At 44.6% G+C, this 14,232-nt stretch overlaps 2 protein-coding genes across 20 annotated transcripts in view; both read right to left on the reverse strand.

Annotated features, from left to right (window-relative positions):
• The window catches only part of si:dkey-97m3.1 (fatty acyl-CoA reductase 1), a 28,390-nt gene extending 18,118 nt beyond the window's left edge, over positions 1-10,272 (reverse strand). Inside the window, exons 1-2 of the mRNA XM_054752651.1 lie at positions 9,973-10,272; positions 1,534-1,785 (exon numbers count right to left, since the gene is read on the reverse strand). Of these exons, the coding sequence (XP_054608626.1) occupies positions 1,534-1,785; positions 9,973-9,981 (261 nt within the window). The 5' untranslated portion in view covers positions 9,982-10,272. The remainder of the gene's footprint in view (positions 1-1,533; positions 1,786-9,972) is intronic.
• A 1,088-nt stretch (positions 10,273-11,360) lies between these two features.
• The window catches only part of magi2a (membrane associated guanylate kinase, WW and PDZ domain containing 2a), a 179,735-nt gene continuing 176,863 nt past the window's right edge, over positions 11,361-14,232 (reverse strand). For 17 of the 19 annotated variants that reach the window (XM_054752778.1, XM_054752777.1, XM_054752775.1 and 14 more), the window contains one exon: positions 11,361-12,725. In XM_054752778.1, coding sequence (XP_054608753.1) covers positions 12,253-12,725 — 473 coding nt within the window. In that variant the 3' untranslated portion in view covers positions 11,361-12,252. Of the gene's footprint in view, positions 12,726-13,638; positions 14,203-14,232 lie in introns of those variants that run through there. The other 2 variants (XM_054752783.1, XM_054752781.1) reach the window with 2 other exon arrangements.

A 14,232-nucleotide genomic window follows, 5' to 3' on the forward strand; every position in this document is an offset into this window, starting at 1 on the left:
TGTAACCTTGACGGTCCAGATGGCTTCCAACATTACTGGCATGACAAGGAGATCCCACCTGAGATGTTTTCTACCCGGCACAGTGGAGGGGGGTCCATCATGTTCTGGGGTGCTTTTTCATTCAGTGGAACACCGGAGCTTCAGGTGGTGCGGGGTCGTCAAACGGATGCAGATGTTGCAGCGGGCGTCCCTCATGACCGAGGACCCTCGTCTGTGTGGTACCAGCTGGGTTCTTCAACAGGACAACGCTGCAGGTCACAATGCTAGCTTGACCAAGGACTTCTTCAGGGAGAATAACATGGACCATCCTGCATGTTCCCCTCATTTAAATCCCATAGAGAACATTTGGGGATGGATGGCAAGGGAAGTTTATAAAAATGGCCATCAGTTCCAGACAGTTGATGTCCTTGGTGAAGCCATCTTCACCACTTGGAGCAATGTTCCCACTAGCCTCCTGGAAACACTGGCATCAAGCATGCCCAAAGCCATCTTGGAAGTGATGAACAAGAACGGTGGAGCTCCTCATTACCGAGTCCTACTGACAACATCTTTGGTTCTGGTTTGGAGTTTGTTATTTTTTGAGCGATGGTCTTAAACTTTTGATCAGCTGATAAACAGCCTATTGCAGTTTAATTGTTGTTTTCAATAATTTGCTTTTTCAAAGTGCTTTTTGTCTCACTCCCCCTTCTTGTTTTGCATATTATAGCTCTACTTCAAACCTCATTAAGATCCAAATGTGCAAAATGCAAATTCTAGCAACTTTTAAACTTTTCAACTGGTCTTAAGATTTTGATCAGGATTGTATGTCATAATTAATATTACATGTGTAACCCGCCCTGTTTCGCCCCGCCCGCACCGGGACTGGAACACAGGGCCTTCGCAATGGGAGGCGAGAGCGCTGACCACACGGCCAAAAGGCCGGACTGTCGACCGCGTGTTCAGCGCAGCTCTTAAGGCAGAGGGAGTGAGGTTTACCAACGTACACTTGCACAGCCTCACAGGCTGGCATCCGTTACACATGATTAGAAAATAGATTTTTTTTGGAAAAAGAAATCTTTACAGAAGAGCATGTAACTGTCCCTTCATGAATGTACGCACATAAAACAAACTCACTGGCTCGTATGCGCTACAGTTCTGGAGATGTTTTTTGTTGATGTTTTTGTTTTTTGAAAAAATATCTATTTTAAAAATTATTTTTTACTTTACTTTTTTTTTTTAAACTTAGTTTGGGTAATTATTACATGATTATATTCGACATAAATATTCTACATTCTACATATTTTTTTACATTTAAAAAATATCAATACTTGAACGAGGATTTGACTCAACACCTCACGAGTGAAATGTCCCACCCGTCCAGCTCCAGACATCAGCTGCCCCAAAGGTGACTAGAAGGCGAAGGCTCGTCACCAGTCAACTTTTCCATGACCTCAGCAGGCGTCGAGTGTGCGACTCTGCCGCAAAGTCACCCAAGTATTTTTGGAACGGCGGTCGTCGCGCACGTGGAAGCCTTTACCACACGTCATCGCTCACCTTGCACTTCATCATGTCGTCCACCCTCTGCTGCATGGACTGGCCGGCTTTGGGTCTGACCAGCAGGAAGAGCGCTCGGACCTCCGGGCAGCACCTCAGCAGCTTCTCCACCAGGACTTTGCCCATGAAGCCCGTGGCTCCCGTGATGAGCACGTTCTTGCCGGCGTAGTACTCCGCTATGGACGCCATGGCGCCGCTGCAGGGGTCCGACGGCCTGGTCTGCGCTTCTTTGACCCGGCCTTCGCATAGATCCTGCAGGGGAGGAGCATTTCAGTGTGAGGACATGATTTTATGTTTTACTTAGGTCCCCTATGAGGCAAAAAAAAAAAAAAAGCGTCCCAGCAGCACGGGGGCCAAAGTGTGGCCTGGGGGCTATTGGTGGCTGGTGGTTGATTGTTTGGCTCGCGGCACATCCAAATCTGATAAATATGACTTATTTTAAAAATATATATGTTTATTTGTTCAGTTTTAAATATGATTTAACAAGAACCCCCCCGCCCCCCCGCCCCCCCAAAAAAATAAAATGAAAAAAATCAGTAGTAATTTATTTAAAGAATAAGGCTTAAATATTAACAGAAAAAAGTGAATGAGAAAACGTCTCAATTTTATGAGAATAATATAATAATAGGAGGAAAAATAATGTCATTTTAGTAGCACAGAGTTGAAATATTCAAGAAATTATTTTTCAAAAAGTAAAAATATTGTCAGAAAAAGAGTTACAGTCGGACGAGAAAAAAAATTGTAAATGTAGTTTCACAAAAAACTACAAAACAAAAATACAGGATGGGAAAATCAGCAGTAATTATGCAAGAATAAAGTCAAAATATTAAGAGAAAAATGACAAGAAAATAACAAGAAAAAGTCTTCGGTTTATGAGAATAACATTATTATAGTAGCATAAAGTCCAGAACAGACAGAAAAAAGATGTACTCTAATAAAAAAACAATTTTACATGAAATTTAACAAAAGAAGTCACAATTTTATGAGAATAAACTCATAATATTATCAGGAAAAAAATGTCATTTTAGCAGCATACAGTTGAAATATTAAAGAAAAAAATATTTTTTTTAAAAGTCGTACAATTATGAGAAACAAACAAAACAAAATAAAGTTGTAATTTTTTTGCCAATTAGGTTGGGGAAAAAGTTATAATATTATGGGAATATTTATTTATTTTATTTAACCTTTATTTAACCAGATAAAAATGAATAAAGTATTACGAGAAGCAGAACGAATATTACTTATGAAGAAAGTTGAACTATTTGTATAATTTAAAAAAAAACAGCAGCAAAATGGGGGAGGGAAGAGTGAAAAAGGCTTTTTCACCTACAGTATATCACAAAGCTGAGATGCAGTTTTTGAATTGAAATATGTATCACTTCTTAGCATATCTACATGTCAAAGCGGTCCTTGTGTCCTTTCATTTTATCAGTATGTGGCCCTCGCTGGTAAAACGTTTGGACACCCCTGGTCTAGAGCCGGTTTACAAGTAGGAACACCGAACCTCAGAAAAGTCCATCATCTCCCTCGCTTGTTTGTTGTACTTTTGAGAGAAGAGGCGCTCAAACGCTCGCTTTCATAAAGGAAAGACTGCCTTCTTCATGGACATGGTAGCACCATGATGACCCACCCGCCCTGTGTACACGCCCAGCACTTCATGGAAGACAGCTTTGTTAAAAGAAACTAAACAAAAACAGGCTTCACTACACATCTTAAATCAAGCTCTGCGGACTATCCATCAGTCATAAACATAGTTGGATTATTTTGTTTTTCTTCAGCAAGGCTAGGCTAACCTAGTAGTGAGCGTAATGATAATGATCGGACTGATATCGGGGAATTATGACTTCATACCCATCAATCCGATTAAAAATAGCTCCGATTAACAATGATAAAAGACATAAAAAATGCTCCAACGAGGCAAGATTACCCATACTGTGTGGGTGAGCAAATCAAGCGCTCCTTTTTTCTCCTGCCTGTGACGTCAACGGCCTGTCGGAACTTGTAAACAAATATTCAGTTTCTGAGACATTTTGCGTGCTAGTTGTACCAAAAAAAAACAAAAAAAACATTGAGCACACAAAACCCCCCACAGTCCCCCCTTTTCATAGCTGTCTCGGGTAACAAAGTTCAGACTTTTTTCTTGTACATTATTTTTTAATTTATTCTTGTAAAATTACGACTTTATTCTCCAAATCTCAGATGATTTAAACACTCCGTCGTAACAGGCATTGCCTGAGACAGCTATGAAAAGGGGGGACTCACCTTTGGCCTTGGGAAAAGTTAATGTTACGACTTTTTTTTTTCCTCATCAATTTTCTACTTTTTCTCATAAATTTACGACTTTAGTCTTGAAATCTCAAATGATTTTTTTCCCATGTGGCCCTAATACTCCGTCGTATGAGAAGCACCAAGTTATCGGTATCAGTTTGAAAAAAAAAAGAAGAAAAAATATATTGTGCATCTCTAGTTGGCACTGTAGCACACACAGCTATCCCAGCGTCACCAACGTCCGTGTCCTCCTGTCCCACTCCTTAATGTTACGTTGTTGGAAGTGACATATGGCATCTATTACGTTGGACAAGTACAGACGAACAGAGTGTGCATGTCAAAAGTAGATGAAGTACACACAAAAGTGCTTCTTACAGCTCATTAGCATCCACACTAAATGGCACGTTCCCAGTAGGGCTGACTAAAGAGCACTTTTCTACTGTCTACATTTTCCAATACACGACTGCGGGACCTCTGATATGCATTTCAAACTGTTAAAAAATAAATATCACATGGGTTCTTCAATCAAGTCAGAGCTGCAGCGTATTGCATTGTACGCTGACAGACGACACGGTGGAGTCGGTGAATGTTTGACTCGGGCTTTACGAGCCGTTTTAGCACGGCGAGGGCCGCCAGCCGCTCGCCCTGTACATCGAACCTGCCGGGTGTCTGCCGGCAGAATCTCCCGCGAGCTCCGTCCCACGTGACCCAGATGTGACACGCGACGCACTCTCGTCCCACAGTGACTTAATTAGAACGCTTGCCACGGTAATGGAGCGTGTGCAATTATTTGGGGCAACTCGATAGGCTGAGCAGCGGTGGCGGGCGGCCAGATCCTATGGGATGGTTTCGGCGAGGGGATGGATCGGGCACGTAATGAGTGATCCAGTCCAACAGGAAATGCGGTTTATATGGTGAATGTTTAAACACATGTAACTATCATCCATTTAAAAGTCCATAAAGTGCAACTTTATTGTGGTTTAGTTGCTGCGCCACACAAACCGGCAGTCATGTGACTTCACGCACGCTGGTTAGGGGTCGCCGTGGCAGCAGGGACACGTCGCCAACGTCCGGGAACATTTTTGGCAGCGGTGGCGGCGCTACAGTTCTCCGAGGCCGACCTGACATCAGCACGTTTGCTGCACGCCATCCCATCCCTGCAGGTTCCCGGCAGGGCGGCCGAAACGGAGGTAAACAACGCTGTGTTTGCTTGCTTTGCCGCCCGCTGTATGAAATTACACACCGCAGATCATAAAAAGGGGTGTGTTTGATTTATCCAGCAGCTTTTGTTTGCAGCAAACAGCTTCATCCTATCTTTCCAGTTCAAGTCCTCTGCTGAGGACTCAGACATTCCAGCTGTTTCGAAGCCCCACGTGGGTTGGGGTAGAGGTGGGGGCTAGGTGGGTGTATTAACGATACATTCAACAATGACATCTTGCTTTTTTGCAGTCAATCCTGATAAACAGTAGGACTCTCTTGTCACATATTCATGAATGCATTGCGTGGGGGGGTCAGGCCAGGCCCAGCGCCTTCCTGTTAGGTCATCTGAAGCCTGCTAGCCTGGACTTTCCCACCTCTCAGGTCAGGTTAGGATGCGTCCCGACAGCAGCACGCCAAATTCAGTCAAGTTTAGGAACGCTCGAGCTGCTGGCGCTTGAAAGGCAGCTCTTCCCCCCCAGCCCTTTTGGCGCTCACACAAACCCTCCATTAGCGGGTCAGCCGCGCTCCGACGGAGGCATTACGGACAAAAGGGGGGCAAAAAATAGACGGAAATGCTGGCACGCTAGTTAGAGCGGCATTAGCTTGCTTTTAGTCAAGTGGACAAACAAAAACAGCAACGAATGTGTGACCAGGCCCAACATGGCCGCCTCAGCATCTCCGGCGATACGAGCCACTGCTAACAGGAGCTAAGGCTAGCTAACTGGAGACATGGAAACACATTCATTTAAGTCAGGGACGGCTAAAAATAAAATTGGAGTGCTTACTTGGTGCAACCAGCAGAGGCGCTGTTGCCATAATGATTCATTGTAAACACAACGACAGGCGTGTCATCATCTCTCGCCACTTCATGCTTCACATTTCATGGCTTCACTCTCTCACAAGTTTTCAAAATATATTAAATAAATCATCGCCGTTTGGTGGTTGTCATGTAGTATTCTACACTGGTCACTAGGTGTTAGTAATGTTGCATTGATGCGACAATAACCACCACAGGAAGTACTGTACAGAACAAGAAGTAAAAAAAGGAACAAGGAACTCTCCCAATACTAACATGTGTGAGTCTATTATATTATGTCTTATTATGTCTACTATATTGGGTATTAGGAGTGTAAAGGTGACTATAGGGGTGTTATTTCATGTCTAGAGGGCTCTAAAGATATTAAAAGAGAGTCTTTAGAAAGTTGTTAACAGGTTTTCTATGTCTTATATGTCTTATTTTCTCTTATTATGTCTACTATATTGGGTAATAGGAGTGTAAAGGTGACTATAGGGGTGTTATTTCATGTCTAGAGGGCTCTAATAATGTTAAAACTGTATTTAGAAGGTCGTAAACAGGTTTTCTATGCAATAACTACAAAAATGTTCCATTTATAAAGAAGGAATCCTAAATCACGGCAATTCAGTTATCCTGGTAGGGTCTGGAACCAATTAACCGCCATAAACGAGGGATTACTGTGTGGGAAAACACTCTCCTGAATATTTCATGCCATCTAATATTGAAAAAAAAAATACAATTAATGACATTTTCACTCTTTTTTCAGCTTGTCCATCATGGGTATTACATCAATGCCCATTCCTAGAATCCATCCATCCATTTTCTTCCACTCATCAGGGTCTGGGTCGCGAGGGCAGCAATCTCAGACTTCCTGGTTCCCGGCCACCTCTTCCAGTTCCACCGGGAGGACGCCAAGGCGTTCCCAGGCCAGCTGTGAGACATAATCCCTCCAGGGTGTCCTGGGTCTTCACCTCACGAGGAAGGACTGCAATCTACTAATTTAATTTCTACTACATTACACTCTTCTGCACTCTGTGTGTATGCCCACAGCCCCGCACGGAATGAACAGTCTTCGTGCCTGTTCGGAGGCGAGAGACGAGGAAAACAGACACGCATGCACATGGCGATATATTTAGGCTGGCAAAATCGAGTTCATTTCCATTTTTTGTGCGATTGATTCATTTATCCATTATTGTCCCAGGCCTAGCGTCCAGACAGTTTTTTTCTGAATGACAAATCTTGCCACGTTTTAATCTCACGAGATCTTGTGACTGTTCCGTTGAATTTGTCTGATTTGAGAATATATCGTTTAAAAAATAAGCATCACGCAACGCTGCATGACTGACCGTTTGTTCATCAAATAGTCGGGATGAGTGAGTTCACCGCTATCTGTATCGGAATCTGTTCACCCGCCTAAATGATCGTATCCAATCTGTACTTCGAGTGGGCGGGGCATCAACCGGAAGTGGACGTGGTTTAACCGGAAATGGCTTCAATCGGAACATTATTTTAAGCGGGAAATTGACATGGATTGATCAGAAGGCGCTTTTTTATAGTTTATTATTCAGTTACATGTGTGCTGTGTATGTGCGTGCGTGAGCTGTAACACTTTATGATGTCATTACTTTTTTAACAATCTGTGTGAAGTTGGTGAGTCATGCAAGCAGGCAAATAATCTGAGAGCCTTGTTCGCTGGAGTCACCGCGTTCACCGCAGGGGGGACACCGGCAGTGACCGACGCAACACGAGCCGTTTACAGCTCCGTCTTGTCAAATGCACAGCGTACGTAACGAAACAAGTTTACCAAGGGTTGTTGTGTGTTGATGGCCAATCACAGAGCGTGAAGGGTGACTACATAAGTAGTCACCCAATGAGGACTGGGACCAGCTGTACTCGTTTCATGCTCGTACTCTGCAAAAAGGCATTATCCGTAACGGCCCATCCCTATCAAAGAGTATGACAATTCTCACGACCATTATGATGCTAAAAGTTCACGTCTTTCAAATATCTACGTGACATAACTAAGGCACGAATTACATGATACTCTGTGGTTGTATAAAGTAGATAATTGGCAAATTTGGTAGACAACAGAAAGTACTACTAGAAGATCATTGCCACGACTATTCAGATGATTGTAACAAAGACCGGCGAGACCACTGGTATGTAACAACTATTACTGTTCCTAAGCTCCAACTGTGTTTTGTCTTGAGTAGGTCATTTCATGCTATTCCTCTTTGATTCAAAGGTTACCAACCTAACCTGTGTTCCTGTAAGTTGTTCAAGTGTGAAATTAAACTGATGAAAATCCACTGGAGTTGACTTGATAAAGCGCCCGACAATCTTCTCGGCCTTTTCAGGTGCAGTTCCACAAGAACTGACAGTGACGCCCCTACAAATAAGTACACAAAGCAGCTTTGTTTTTCACGCTTATCTCATCTCATCTGCTCCACTTGAAAATTTCTGCAGAAGCAGCAAAAAAGGCTCATTTAATCACAATAAGTCACACTTTCCATCTGCACGCCAGCTAGCTTTCAGAGGTGTGGTTTACAGTTTGTGTGTTTACATGATGTCTGACGGCAGAGAGCTTCTGTAATTACACCGCCCGCCCCCGGGTGACACGACCGGGTGTCCTTTTACGCCTGGTGAGGAATGGACACCCGCCGGCGGGCCTAATTCTCTAAAAGAAGCCTCTGATTTCAATCTGTGTCGGCCGGCCGTCCTCTCCTGAATCACTTTCCTCGACGCACCGAAGAATCTTTCCGGAAATTAAGACGAACCTTAACGTGGGGGTCATGTCCAGTGGAGGACTTTGCAATGGGGGCATGGCGGCCATGGCAGTGATTTGAGTGGTGGTCGTTGGGTCCCATCAGGCCTCAACGGCTGTAAATCCTCACAGGTGACACACTATTAACGCCACGCCCTTCTCCGGCAGGGTTCAAAGTCGTGCCACACATGCAGTCGGTTATTAAAAGCATATGGGGGGGTGATGGGGGGGATGTGCAAGGTGACCGGCGGAAATTTACATTGTATCCACTTCTGCTTCTAGATCACTCGAGCAGTGGTCCACAACCTTTGGAGGTGGCTTCATTTCCATGTCTTTTTACCGTCCATTTGGATGTAGTCTTATTTTGGTAGTCTTTCACAAGAACTGGATGTGGAAAATGAAAAATGTGAAAAATGTGGAAAGTTCTGCATAGTTCCTTTAACTTTAATCCAAAGGCACAACAAAGACGACAATCAAGCCTTTCGGTGCATTTGCTTGCCTGGCAGAGACGTCCCCACTCTGTCAAAATGTAGGTTGTATTTTGCTTTCTTGTCTCCACATTATCCTCATTTGTGGCCTGGCACGTTTTTCCGGCAGCCCCAAGTGTCAAAAGTGTTAGCTAGATTTTCTCTTCCTTTGCACACTGGACAACTTTCTCCCTTCATTTGATAAAAAATGCTAAACTATAAGTGTGTCTATTGATTTTTCTATTGCATCTGAACCTTAACATAATAAACCATGCCATTTCCGGTTTTAACAGCATAAACAGGAATGTACCACATGAATATAAACTTTTAATAGATGTGATTCCATTTGTTGTTAGTTGTTGTGATTCCGTTTTTTTTAAAAAAAGAGTACTTTAGCACGTCCGGAAATGGCTACTAGCTCTACTAGCTTGCCTACCAAGTCCTCATTTTTACTAGAAAATCGCCTCTAATTTAATATATTTCACTGGAATGTTTAATTGAAAAAGTTACTTAAATATTTTCAAATCATATACCGGGTAGACACGATGATACTGTACATTTAATTTGAAGGCACCACTTCCGGTATCCTCGGCGCTAACAGCTGCTAGCTAACCGGCTCCGAGCTAACCGGCTCACTGGCTCTCGCGTCGCCCGCCTCCCTGCCACCAAGGGCGGCTGCGGGGGAGCTCCACCCCGGGCCCCTGAGTGTTAGCAACCTCCGTCGTTTAAACACGAACAATAACAACCGGAACGTTAACGAGGCTGTTATTCGCCTAAAGCCCCCGGGTGCGCGGATACCTGACTGCCCGAACCACGCAGTCCCGACAAAAACGAAGATGCTCCGGCGGAGGGTAGCTACTGAACACCGCCGCTTATACACGGTCACCTATCACACAACAACCGGACGTTTACCGTTCAAATGGGGGTAATAAAACTGCTCTTACCGTAGACATGAGCGGCGAGGTTGCTTCCGTCCTCCTGCGCCTGTCAAAGAGGGAGTGCGGTGCGGCAGCTGCAGACTCTCTGCCTCCTCCCACCGGCCGCCCCCGACCGATCGGATGCTTCCACCGTGGAGGAGGAGGAAAAAAACCGCCTCTTCTTCGACGACAAACGTGGCTTCCCTGTGGGACACTGCAGGCAACGAGCGGGTACGGCCAGTCACCACACCCCTTCGCTCGCTTCTCGCGGGTTCTGGGTGGTGTGGCTGCTGCTGCCAAATTCCGTGGAGAAATGTGCCAAGTTAACGACACATTCTTGGCCTACACAGAGGCAGTCGTTTCCCGGAAGTGGTGCTATAAATCGAATCCCACAGATCAATTCTCCATATGCAAAATACGGATTGAATGAACACAGTGTAATGTTTTTTATATTGGTGTTCATTTATGCAAACTGGAATCCTAAAAAAACGATGATAGTTTGATGCAAGTCTGGCATGTCTACTTCCATTTTTCATTCATTGTTACTTAATGAAAACCACGGTGTCTGATATTATTTATCCTTAATCAATCAATGCATTATTTACAAAGGTAGACGCAGCCGTACAAACATTTGCTCTACTTTAGTAGCAGCATGTGGTGCTACAGGCTGAGCAGCCATGTCTGGAGAATGTCAAGTATGTGTAATGTGTGCAGGCATGTGTGCAGTTGTGAGTGTAAAATTTCTGCTTGAATCCCTTCGAGACGTGATGTTTGCAGAGCAACTAACTCTAAGCTTATTTTGAGGATATATGTACTACTTCCTGTTTCTTAAACGCTGCAGACTGCTGAAACAGTCGGCGTCTGAAGTTACGCATAAAACCCATTCATAACATGATGGCATGCACAGACATGTGTTTAGCATTAACAGGCACTCTATTTACTTTCTAACAAGTCCTACACACCCTGTGAGTCACTTTTTTGTGACCTGTGGCCACCTCAGGGCCTCCTGCAAGCACAATTGAGCCAAGTTTTCCCCTTTTGCCACATGAATATTTGATTTTTTATTCACCACAATGCCAAATCAATAATCGTGCATTTAACTGAACATTACTAATAACAAATGTGGTGTGTGAGGAAGAGGTTGAAATCACGTTGAAGCTGTGTTAAATAGTGACGGTCTACACTGCCCTCTAGTGGCCATTCAATAAAAATGCACACATAGACCGAATGACGGCAAACGATGCGCCCTCCTGTGGATAAACATTGTCAATACAAGAGCACAGGTTAAACACGCGCCCTCCCGTGGCCAAATCTTGTCATTACAAGAACAAACACCGATACTGTGCGTTGTGCGACGTGTTGAGCCATACTACATTATCTTATTTTTACACAAGTAACCCCGGAAGTCCACACTATTTCGTGTTGTGTCAATGTTTTATTTGTCAGATTATCATACAGGTAAACAAGATTTCTGAAAAAACAAGTTAATATATTTATAGTGCTGCATTTCATCATAAAAATAGTCGCTTCACGTTCCTACAATAATTAGTGACCACGTGAGAAGTCCTTTCCACACTGGAGTTCTGTTGTTTTTACATTTTTTTTTACACCACACAGTGATTCTGAGCTGTGCGTAAACACACACACACACATACAGTACATATGCGCACACGGATGTGCACGTTTTGGTTTTTGGTGCCAACAGAATGAAGAAGAAGAAAAATGAGAAGTCCTGCTGACACACAAATGTGCTCGGATCACACTTCCTGGTTGTGCTTGAAGGTCCGACACGTCGCCATGGCGACCGTGGTGAACACTTACGAAAACGTTCGAGAGCGATGCTTCCAAAGAGAACCTAGTTTGGCGTTTTTAGAAAAAAAAACCTTGCACAAGGATCACGTAAGGACGTGTAGTGAAACCAAAATGCATTTCACAGTACGGAGTTTAGTATCGTCATAGCAGCCTTTTAACACCCTCCAAGTGTCCCTCTAAGGCACTCTCTGCCCCCACCCCCCTCCACATCGTCCATCCGATAGCTAATCAATGAATTCAAGAAGATCTTCCGTACATTTCTTCTGATTGTTGCTCCCCTTAAGGCAAAGTCCAATAGTACTAAAAAAGACCGCACGGTGTCCCGCTATGTATTTTTCTATGTACTGTTGAATATAAAAATCAGCTGCTGACATCTGATTGGTTGTGAGTCCAGCTGCGGTCGGTGGGAGATTCCAGTTTTTAAGGTGGAGGGTGTCAAATAATTTAGCAAACAGTCTCATAAATAAGACGTGGATCGATGTCGGGGAAGTCGGGTTATCTGCTGAGCGTGGACGCTCCCGCCCGCAGAGTGCTGGGCAGCTTGTCCGATCCAGGGATCTTCCAGGGTCCAGGGGAGAAGGTGGACTTCCTCCCCGCTCCACCGGCACCCTTACTGGACCAGGTTTCTGCCAAGTCCATCTTGTCTTTCAGTCCGGGCACCACGTCTTCCTTGCTTCTCCCGTTGGCATGCGGATGCTTCCTCCCCGTGGTGCTTTTAAGCTCCTCCCCTTCAGCAGGGGGCAGCACCATGTGCCCCTTGAGGGTGGACCTGCCACCTTCCCCCCCGGCGGCCGCTCTCTTGACGGGATCGTCTCTCTGGAGCGCCTCGGCCTTGTCCGAGTGAGGCGGGTCCGGGGAGGCGGCCGGGTGGGATGTAGGCGATGTCGTGGGAAGGCCGTCAGGGGGCGGGGCTACTTCCGACAGGCTTGGAGAGGCTGCAGGGCGAGCATCCCATGAGGCGTTATTGTCTGGAAGACAAGCGAGTCCAGTCAGCGACGGTGAAGGCGACCGACAGCCGCTCCACGCATGCCACGGCACAACCAAACATGCCTTCAAAATAAAAGCACAGATGTCTCGGCAATCTCAACCCTCTACACCAGGGGTGTCCAAACGTTTTCCACCGAGGGCCATGTACTGAAAAATCAAAGGTGGGTGTGGGGGCCCCATTATTATCATTTTTTAATTTCGTATAATATACAGTATTCTAAACTATAGCATATACAACAAATATTAATAAATCTCAGGCCCTTGTTTCTCCTTGTTTTTCTTTTTTATTTCTCAGTTTCTCAGTTGTCTTTTTTTCCCAACCCAACTTTCCATAAATTGCAACTTTATTCTGTTTTGTTTCTCATATTACCACTTTTTGCCTTTAATATTTCAACTTTATGCAATTTTTTTCTTGTAATATTATGACTGTCATCTCATAATATTTCCTCTTTATTCTTGTAAAATTCCTTTTTTTAAAAAATATTTTTGCAGTTTTTAAATTTCCTTGTTGAATTGCGTATTTCTAATGTGCCGAGTGCCAACAGAAAATGGCACCCGGGCCGCACTTTGGACACCCCCGCTCTCTGCTGACGTGCAGCCAGCATCCTCTGGTTACCGTAGCAACCTACAGCACACACACACCGTCGGACGTGAGGACGCTGCAGTGGAAGACACGAGGACGCCATTGCACATGTGCAAAAGTATTGGGACACATGGCCATCACCCTCGTGTGGCGGGTGTGTCTCCATACTTTTGTCTGCATGTTATGTATTTACATCGTCACTGACATTGTTATGAACTGAAAAGCAAACACAATCGGCATGCAAAAGTATTGGGACACATGGCCATCCCTTTGACAGGAAGCAACACGAGAGGAGAATCCGGACTTCGAGGTTTTGTGGATTTTTTTCAGAGGAAAAAAAAACAAAAAAAACCCGCACCCTCACCAGGGGCCCCGGCCTCATATGGAGTCTCATGTGAGGTCCAGAATGAAGGTTCTCAGAAGGCCTGATTGATGAATTGATGATATGTCTCAATACTTTTGTCCATCATGTAGTATTTGTTGTGTCTTCAAAAAAACACCAAGCAACAACCCCCACGCATGCGTACACACAACAAATATGATGCACCTTGGAGGATTAAATACACCTTATTGAGCATTTGCATAATCTTTCAGTATGCAAATGAGCAAAGGATGATGCTAACAAACAGCTAGCATCACACCGAGAGCTGTTTCTCATTTTCTGGTTGCCTCACACGACACACACACACACACACACACACACACAAAACCACATGACAGCGAGCATAAGTCAGGGGCGGGGTCACGCGGAGAAGAGAAGAGAAGAAGGTTGGCGTGGTCACAAACCGTGTCCTTCGCGTGGCCCATGAGGACGAAATAGGGGGCGCCATGCGTGTCACTTTTCATGCACATGGAGTGAGCGGAAGATACCATTCCTAAAGAAGGGGAAGTAACAACCTAGCAAT

The sequence above is a fragment of the Dunckerocampus dactyliophorus genome, chromosome 15 (genome assembly GCF_027744805.1).
Source record: "Dunckerocampus dactyliophorus isolate RoL2022-P2 chromosome 15, RoL_Ddac_1.1, whole genome shotgun sequence".
NCBI lineage: Eukaryota > Metazoa > Chordata > Actinopteri > Syngnathiformes > Syngnathidae > Dunckerocampus > Dunckerocampus dactyliophorus.